This window comes from Helicoverpa zea, chromosome 2, assembly GCF_022581195.2.
Source record: "Helicoverpa zea isolate HzStark_Cry1AcR chromosome 2, ilHelZeax1.1, whole genome shotgun sequence".
Lineage (NCBI taxonomy): Eukaryota > Metazoa > Arthropoda > Insecta > Lepidoptera > Noctuidae > Helicoverpa > Helicoverpa zea.
Window position 1 is genome coordinate 9,608,660 of NC_061453.1, and position 10,021 is coordinate 9,618,680.

The 10,021-nt window shown below is 37.9% G+C and overlaps 1 protein-coding gene across 1 annotated transcript; it reads left to right on the top strand.

Moving 5' to 3' along the window:
* Positions 1–6,423, top strand: LOC124642862 (cholinesterase 1-like). Its single transcript, XM_047181615.1, has 3 exons — positions 1–849; positions 4,670–5,952; positions 6,173–6,423. The coding sequence occupies exons 1-3, from the start codon at positions 673–675 to the stop codon at positions 6,378–6,380; spliced, it is 1,668 nt and encodes a 555-aa protein (XP_047037571.1). The 5' UTR covers positions 1–672; the 3' UTR covers positions 6,381–6,423.
* Positions 6,424–10,021: the final 3,598 nt, after the last annotated feature.

Below are 10,021 nucleotides of genomic sequence, written 5' to 3' on the forward strand. Positions count from 1 at the left end.
ACTTAGGTGAAGTACCTTGCTGTAGAATATATACTTGGTATATACGATGTTAGGTTCATATACAATGTTATTCTATACAGCATAGTTGTGACGCTGCTTAAGCTACACCGGTCCAAATGGATCGACCGACAACTAGTTCAATGTAGTTCACTACTCGCGTATTGTCATCGACACACATATCTTTACTATGTTTTACATACTTCAAGAGGTTATAATCTAATATTTTATAAATTTGGTTGAAATGACCGAATAGATTAGAAAAAACAGGGTATCGGTAGATTTAACTCGATTATCTATCAAGTGTACCCACGTCACAGGGCACGCCACAGTGGTGGCGGTAAGTCTCCTCATTCAAGAGTGCCTCGGAAGGGGCATGGCGACGACTGTAAAAAAAACTTTCATTTTTGTGAAGCTAAACAATCCCCGAGTAACACAGGCTCCATTTTGTTATTTCATGTAATCATCTACTCAACAAAATTACGATTGCCTTTGGGATTTGAACTTCGTCAAATTACTGTCTTATATATGTATAAGACAGTAATTATATACCTACTTCTCTACCTAACAATCTTATCAGACAATGATAACCACTCATCATAGTAATGATTACTGTGACTGAAAATAAATTAGCTCGATTCGCGCATATCTGTGAGTCAGTTCGCAACTGTAGCGATGAAGTGGTGGAAGTGTGTGGTGTTCATGTGCGCGGCCGCGCTAGCTGACGACGAGTGGCGCGAGGTGAGGACTGCGCAAGGGCCGGTGCGCGGGCGTAAGCACCCCACTGATGACATGTACGCCTTCTACAACATACCCTACGCCACCGCGCCCACGGGCGAGGATAAGTTCAAGGTAATTGCAAACTTGCTAAATAGGTCATTTACGAAAATAAATAATGCACTCATTTCATATTCAATCTAGCTATGTCTAGCAATGTCGTCAATTGCATTAGTGCAATAATTTCTGTTAGGTTTGAGGAAAATGAAGCATTCTCCTATCGCGTATTTCCCTTTCCGTGTCCAACTGGCGACACCGGTCTCGCGAAATCCACAAGCTTTTGTTTTACTATGGAATCCTACGATCCCGTGTTCAATTCGCGTCAACTGAGCAGGACTGTCCGATCAAGCAACGTTAAGTTACGTTAGTTAGTTAGCAAAGTTACGTTAACGGCTCGGGAGATGATGGTGATTGTAATATAAAAATATTCCATACAAAGTAATAATATCTTCGTGTCTTTTGAAACCAAAAAAACTTGTCACTTTAGTTAAGTATCGCATGATGGTGACTAATTACCACATAATTAACTTCAAGTTAAGGTCAAAACATATTTACTGTACGTTACTTACTATTTTTAAGTAAACATACAAAAATAGTGAGATCTTCAAAAGTTGGGTTGAACAGAAGTTTTACAAAACAGTGTGTAATTGAAATGAACACGGTTTTTTAACCTGTCTATTCGAAACAAGAACCAAATCCAGTAAACACATAAATACTGAAATATTCATTTGAACTATCTCGATTGAAGACTCCTTCCTCTACTGTTTCATACATACATGATAAGAAAATACGACGTTCACGAAAAATAAAGGTCCAACCAACATCTATTTCTAGACGACATAAAAAACAATGGCTTATATTTAACTGATCACCAGATATAGTAACAAACAGCAGACAAAAATAGTAAATGATCACCAAAATAAAACTCGCATTTTAATGTAAAACTATCACCAAAGTTTTAACACTTTGCTATCCTATTTAAGTGAAATTACTCCAAAATAAATCATGCGTAAGCCAAAAATAGTAAATGATCACCAAAATTAAACCACCATTTTAAAGTAAGATTATAACCGAAGTTTTTAAATTCTGCTATCCTATTTAAGCAAAATGAGTCCAAAAAAATCATTGTTATCCCAAAAGTAGTAAATGATCACCAAAAGTAGTAAATGATCATCAAAAAAGTTTTTACATCTTGCTATCCTGTTTAAGTAAACTGACTCCAAAAAAATAAGTTCGGCCTGATAAAATAAATGTAATAACATTATGGGGACCCTTTTCCTGCACTAGCGTGGAAAATTGTCTATTGCATGCCTCTAAACAGTGCGATAAGAGTGTATTGAGAAACACATTCTTCTTCTTCTTTCTCCTGCCCTGTTCCCAATTTTACTTGGCGTCGGCGCAATATGTCATTTTCTTCCATTTTCCCCTGTCACTCGTCATACTGACACTCACGCATGCATTGCAAGCCGGACACATAACTTAATATGGCATCATAATACTTTATTTGGTAATAAGCCTACATTTTATGGCAATCACAGTGACTTATTTAGGCAAAAATAATACATTAATTTGGTCGTCAAGAGTTGGTGATCATTTACTAAATTTGGTGGTCGAATACAATTTAAAGTGAAGTCGTGACTAAAATAGCTGGTACTATTACATTTTTAGACTTTATTTTTCTGGTGTTCAGTAGATATTTCTGGTTGCAAAACTTAGGGTATCAAAGCATTTTATGGTGGTCATTATATTTGTTCCCAAAAACAATTACCCAGCAGTGGTAGAATTCGGTCCGGCCGTCCTGTTAAAAAGAAAGGTGCACACAATATCGCTGTGAACATAGACCAAAACGAACGTTCCGCAAAATATTTGTCGGTGTTTTTTTTTTGTGCTGATAATAAATGTTTCATTAATTGTATTGTATGCCATATTTCATTGAAATTATATAGAGTTAATAATACAACCTACCGTCTACTATAGAATAATACCGTCGCTAATTCAACACGCTTTTAAAGACTCAAGCAGTCTAAGAGTCAAGTCTAAAAAGTGTTCAGTTCAACTGCACACGATTTTGTTAAACCTTACCCAGCGCCACTTGATCGCACAGTCGTGCTCAGTTGACGCGAATTGAACACGGGATCGTAGGATTCCGTAGTAAAACAAAAGCGTGTGGATTTCGCGAGACCGGTGTCGCCAGTTGAACACGGAAAGGGAAATACGCTCTCCTTCTTACCTGATATTCTTAACCCAGTTAGGTACCCGGGCAACTTCTGACTACCTGTATCCAGGCCCGCCGCTAGCTGTTTGTTCGCCCGCGTGCAAAACTGATTATGCCGCCCTACGACTACATACGTTTTGTCAAAAAATATGGCGGATACAGGGGGTCCGGACCTCCCCCCCCCCCTCCGCCCATTCATATCCATGTTACAGTCCAACAGAAAAAAATATGTACATGCACCGCTCTGATTGCAGAAAACCCACCTACTTTTGGATAAATAACTATTGCAATACATAACATACATTACACATAACTTTTTATTTAAGTACTTGAAATGTTCAGAGTAGGTAACCTAAGCAGTCCTGGGTTAGCCCACAAGCAAACTAAGCAATTGCTTAGGGCATCAATGCAGTGCAATCATTACCCAAGTGGCCTCTATGTATTGAAAGATTGTGATTAACTTAAACTAACGCACTTAAATATCTATAACAATGTTTAAATTCAGTAAAATATGCTATTTGGTGGGTTTCCCGTTGAAAAGTCAACTTATAAGACACATGCCATATGTAAGGAAGCGCGAGCGGAGCGAGCGCGAAAATTTTTTAGTCTAAGGACACAAAACAAATTAAAACCACTGTAAATTAACAAAGCAAAGTCAAAAAGTAAGACATGCACAGAAGTGAAGTGCAAAAGCCGCGAGCGAAGCGAGCGCGATTTTTTCCTTAGAGTTTTCTTGAAGTAAACATATCATAAAAAGCCATAACGGACGTGCGCGAAAAATATTTTTTCGGAATTGAATGCCTCAACAATTAAACTAAGATAAAATGCGAAATCTGACATGGAGCCGCGAGCGCAGCGAGCGCGAATTTTTTTGGGGATGCAAAGGGTGAAACAGTCAAAATTGATAGGAGACGACCAAAGCTAGGGCGGCTTTTTCCGAAATTTTATTGGTTTAATTTTGCCGCCCCCTAAATAGCATTTGCCGCGCGCTACGCCACTGGTTAAGAATCTTTTATTTTGAAAATGTCCTTTTAACAGATGTACCTAACTGAAACTGGCAGTGTAAGTAAGTTCTTAGCGGTATTGCTGTGTTCGGAAATATTGAAATCAAATCATAAGTAAAAAGATATTGTATTTTTTTAATATTACGTGATAACTCGCTAGATTTGCCGCCCCCTAGGACGTGCCGCCCGCGTGCTGTGCACGCGCTGCACGCCCGCTTACGGCGGGCCTGCCTGTATCGACTGCCAAAGATGTTCAATGACAGCCGAGAACTACAGTTTACCTTACGTGCCCTCCGAAGCAGTCATTGGTATTCAAGATATACTTAGATTAGAAATAACAAACATATTTAGAAAACTTGAATTGATACTTGCCTGATCTGTATTAGAACCCGCACTTATACTGGAGAGGTTGGTTCTTTACCCACTAAAACCGAAGTAATGTAATAAAATGTAGTTATTTGCTAGATACAATACCACTTCCACTACATTTTAATATTAGTACAGAATTTGTGTCACTTAGGTTGTGTTCTTTACACTGTGTCTGTGTATAAATAAGAATGGGGGGCAGGACACGGTTACTTTAAAACCTAGTAAGCCTGTGTCATCTTCGCCTTCTATCCATGGACCCAATTTAGTAAATTTTACATAAAACTGATCAATTTAACTTTTGTTTTAGGCACCTCTTCCTCCACCAGTGTGGTTAGAACCATTTGACGCAGTCGACGAGCACGTTATATGCCCACAGCCAATGTTTCCTGGTGATCTCATGCCCACAAATGTAGTGACCAAAGAAAATTGTCTCATCGCCAACGTATTTATGCCTAATACAAAAGAAAAGAACCTTTCAGTTGTCGTATATGTACATGGAGGAGCTTTTATTATGGGCTGGGGGGAAATGTTTAAGGCAAGACAATTCATGAAGACAAAAGATTTTATTATGGTGACGTTTAATTACCGTCTTGGAATCCACGGCTTCCTATGTCTCGGCACTGAGGACGCGCCAGGTAATGCTGGCATGAAGGACCAGGTGGCGCTGCTGCGCTGGGTGAAGAAGAACATCGTCAGCTTCGGCGGTAACCCTGATGATGTTACTATTGACGGGTACAGTGCAGGTTCCGCATCAGTAGATCTGTTAATGCTTTCAAAATCAGCCGAAGGGTTATTTCAGCGAGTTATACCCGAAAGCGGTGGAAATATGGCCGCATTCACTATCCAGCGAGATCCTGTAGAAAATGCAAAAAAACATGCAATAAAATTAAATTTCACTAACGGAGATGATATTTATGCTTTGGGAAACTTTTACAAGACTGCTCCAATAGAACTGTTGACAGTGGATAATTTTTTCGACAGAACTGATTCTACATTCGTATTTTCACCATGTGTGGAACGCGATACAGGAGACGGAGCGTTCCTCACGGAATCTCCTCTGAATATACTAAGGAGTGGCAACTATAGGAAATTACCTGTGTTGTATGGATTCGCTGAAATGGAAGGTTTATTACGTGTTGATTTCTTTGATATTTGGAAGGATAAGATGAATGAAAGATTTTCTGATTTCTTGCCAGCCGACTTAAAATTTGATTCTGACGAAGAAAGAGAAGAAGTGGCAAATGAGATCAAAAAGTTTTACTTTGGCGACAAGTCAGTGGGCAATGACAATATTTTGAAATACGTTGATTACTTTTCGGATATCATATTTGCTTATCCCATGCTTTGGGCTGTGAAGTTGCACGCGGAGGCTGGTAACAATCAAGTATATTTGTATGAATATAGCTTTGTGGACGAGGATATTCCCTATGTTCCACACACTGAAGTACGAGGTGCTAACCACTGCGCCCAGACAATGGCTTTAGCTGACGGAAAAAACTTCACACATATGGATGAGTCTCTTGCTACCCCAAACTATAGGAAAATGAAGACAATAATTCGGGAAATTTGGCATAATTTTCTGAAAACAGGGTGAGTGAAAAATATGTATATAGATACCTACTTAGAAAATTGGCACTTGTAATGTTTTAAGAACTAAAAATTGATGTCGGTAGGTGCACTTAAAATTCACATTTAGGTTAGGACATTTAGGTTTCACTTGAGTTAACCTTTTTTTTACGAGCTTCAGAACATATAAAGCAAAACCAGGCGTAGAAAAGGAGTGAGTACTGATTTATTCCTTTCATTTCAGTACCCCTGTACCGGAGGGCTCTGCGCTGCCGGCCTGGCCGGCGGCGGGCGCGGACCGGGCGCCGCACATGTCGCTGGGCGAGCGGCTGGAGCTGCGCGGCGCGCTGCTGGCGGAGCGCACGCGCTTCTGGGATGACATCTACCAGAGATACTACCGGGACGCGGTGCCGCCGCCGAAACCCCCGCCCAGACCACACAACGAGTTGTAGAGCTTAAGAGTCTGAATGTTAGAAAAGTAAAGGAATAATCAACCTTCTTTTTTTATTGTCACTGGTATCGCATTGACTGTAAAAAAAAATCCAGTCATTCTTTGACATAAACTTTTTATTTTAATAAAAGAATCAAATGTGATACTATATACTGTAATTGAATTCGTTATGCGCATCTAATTTTAAATGAACTGTACAGTTTTTATAAGAAAATAAACTTCTTTAAACCGAATGTAAAACAGCTCAGGGGCCTGATTCTGAGCTTTAGAGCCAATTCGATTATTACTAAAGGTGCCAAGCTTAAGCGCCAGAGCGTGCACTACAGACCTTGCTTTGCAGCCAAAGGGGCACAACTTTTTGCAGTCTATAGTTCCATTAGAAGTTCATAGTAGAGGCATAAAAGCGATACAGGAGCGGCAACTAATAATTAACACCATACTAAAGCTCTTATGGCGATGATTGAATGAATGACAAATTTAGCTGAATGACGAAAACTTCACTGATCGTTCACCTTGTCTCTCATTTATAAAATATATTTGTTGTTCCTGAGTCAGACATTACTGAATACAAATAAATATTAAGTGAAGGTAAGTGTTTTTGAGCTATATTTTGTATTATATGGTAAGTAGCTACAAACGCAGATCAGTTTATCGTGAATATAGTTGATATTGTTGAAGTATTTTTAACGCGCCTCAATAATTACCTCAGAATATCGTAAAATATATAAATTATTATTATATAAATATTTTTGTATCACATACCTACACGATATTGAAATTACATACTGGACTACATTCGTTTTTATAAGTTGCTTGTTCGATATTTAGATATATTTTACTACAAATGCGATAAAAACCTATTCATTTCTCGATTACTAATAAATAATTATCTTGTAAACATGGCTTCCATTGAAAGCAGCTTTAAGTTGCAACTTCAACCTTAAAAACTCCTCTCTACGCGTCATAGCGCTGAGTTTCACTCTTCTGAAGGTCCAAGTAATATCTGTACCACTATTGCAGTTCAAGTCTGCACTGTGATACTGCAGATATCAAACCACACTATTAATGGCTACTTGTTTAGAGATCCGTAGAAGTCGTTGGAAACTCTATAATACGATGATATATTATTCTTAATTGTTTAACACTTAATTACTATGTGTTACCTTGTTTTCAGAGGACCGTTCAAAATAATTCAAACTTATAATGCACAACAAAATAAACAAGAACTTTGCATCTGTCCAACTAAATGGGAAAAACGGAGTGTTTCACTATACTTGAGAGTAAATAAATGGAGCTACTGATTTTTTTTATATTCTTGAATAAATACATATTTTCTGTTATAAGTTTTTTTTTTACTTCAAACCAAACATTATTTTGCCTCTGTAACTGATTCGTTATCAGTAATTGAGAAAACTACGGGACCCTTGCTTGTGTTTGTGAATAAAATAACAGAATGTATCCAAATGAGCAGGCAATGTCTATTAACCTCCTGCTATTGTGGAGCCTTAATGTGGCTATAGGTAGAACAGAGGTTCAAATTCCTACTTAATCCTGCACAAAAAACAAATCACTTCTGCAATGGAACCTTTAGTGGCAGAAAAGTGATAAATATATCTTTTATACAGTTCCGTTAAAAAGTCTACAATTAGAGTCTTTATGCAGTTCTAACGCGTACATCAGCGGCAATAGAAACTTTTTAGCAGCTTTAACCATTAACATAATTGTTTGAACTCTCTTTTAAAGATGTAGGCTGCAAAGGGGTTGTAGAATGATCTCTTGTAAAACCTAGAGTGACATTTGGTTCAGTTTCTGCTGCCTTAAGTGATATTTACAGCTATGAGCAGCTACGGAAGCAATAGTAGAACTTAAAGTTACTTTCGGAACCCCTAAAGCACTACTGTACAGCTAACAGTTGCAAAATAGGCTGCTACTTCCACCAGTGTGCTAGTTGGGTAATGTCAAAATCGAATAGTAATTGAATCGCAATATGATCGCAATAGCAGTTTTAACCATATCGGGCATTTTGCTACTAATATAAAACCAATCATATTCCAACGACATTCGATTGGATTGCTATTGGTCTGCTATTTTGGTGATTTTGGTCTATACGGTAGTTTGCTCTACAATCATATTGCAATCTTAAATCATTTGCAGACAAAATTATTCATTATTGAAAGACAGAAAGGGATAAAAACGTTTATTTTAATGAAAAAATAGCGGAATGCCACATACGCTTCAATCGTAATTGAGTCGGGATTGGATCTCAGTCGAATATGAATCGTATATCGCTTGAAGTAAAATTAGAAGAATCGTGCCCCAGGAAGAGTCAGTTTCCGTAAGTGTCATGTTATAACGCTAATGTTGCGTACATTTCGAGTAGGAAATACTTTGAAACTGAGCCCTTATCCCTTGTTGAGGCGCCTGTTACATATAAGTACAGTGGAAAATAGCAACATATTTATTTTGATGACATAAGAATGTGTGTTACGATAGGTGTTAGACGCAACTTGCTTGCTGGTGATTGACCTTCCCCGATTCTACATACTAAGATAAAAATGCAAAATGTAGACAGAACCTACGTAAGTATGCGTTGTTGCTTCCAATGTATAGTTTGTCAAGTCTGTGGTATTCCAAAGTCTATGGACACAAGCATTGCCACTATGAACATTGACCAATCAGAGAGCAGTGTGTTATTTTACGTATTTCAAAGATCGTATATTTAAAAGAGTTTCTGTGATTGTTCGAACCATATAAAATATTACGAATAGATATTCGTTAGTTTATAAATTTACCGTGTGACGTCGGAAATTGATAAATTTACGAAAATGTGAACGTAAAATATTACAATTTATCTCCCGTTTAGAATCTTTCGAAAGTTTATAAACTTCCTAGAAAATTGATAAACTTACGGATCTTGTTATTTTCCGGTGACATATACATATGTATAGACTACTTTTTAGGGTTCCGTACCCAACGGGTAAAACGGGACCCTATTGTTTTCGCTCCTCTGTCCGTCCGTCCGTCTGTCACTAAGCTGTATCTCATGAACCGTGATAGTTAGAGAGCTGAAATTACACACACACGCACAGACGATGTATTATTGTTGCCGCTATAACAACAAATACTGAAAACTAGAATTAAATAAATGGGGGGCTCCCATCCCATACAACAAACGTGATTTTTTTGTCCATTTTATAAATAACTAGCCGTTTTAATATACATAAAAAAATATAATATAAAGCGGTAACTAGTGTTACATAATAACCATTGACTGTTATTGTTTACTGTAATTATTAATTAGTGCCTAGTAGATAAGATTATTACTATCATCATGACTTGGATTCGTAATAATCTATTTGCACTTAGTTATCTACTGCTCAGTGCATAAATGTAATAATAACTTTAAACTAAGGGTCCGTTCAGACAGACCGGCTCGGAAAGCAGAGCCAATTCTTAACACGTTGAAAATTGAGTACTTAGTATTTGAAGTAAGGTTTATTTTTGCATGCGCACTGCTTTTGTCATTGAGAATGCTCGAATGCGCTCGGTGTGAAATAATAAGAGGAGCCGACCGGCTCCGATCGTGTATTTTTTCTTGACGTTTGGCTCCGATTGCATGCTCTGTAATGCTCGCGCAGCCGA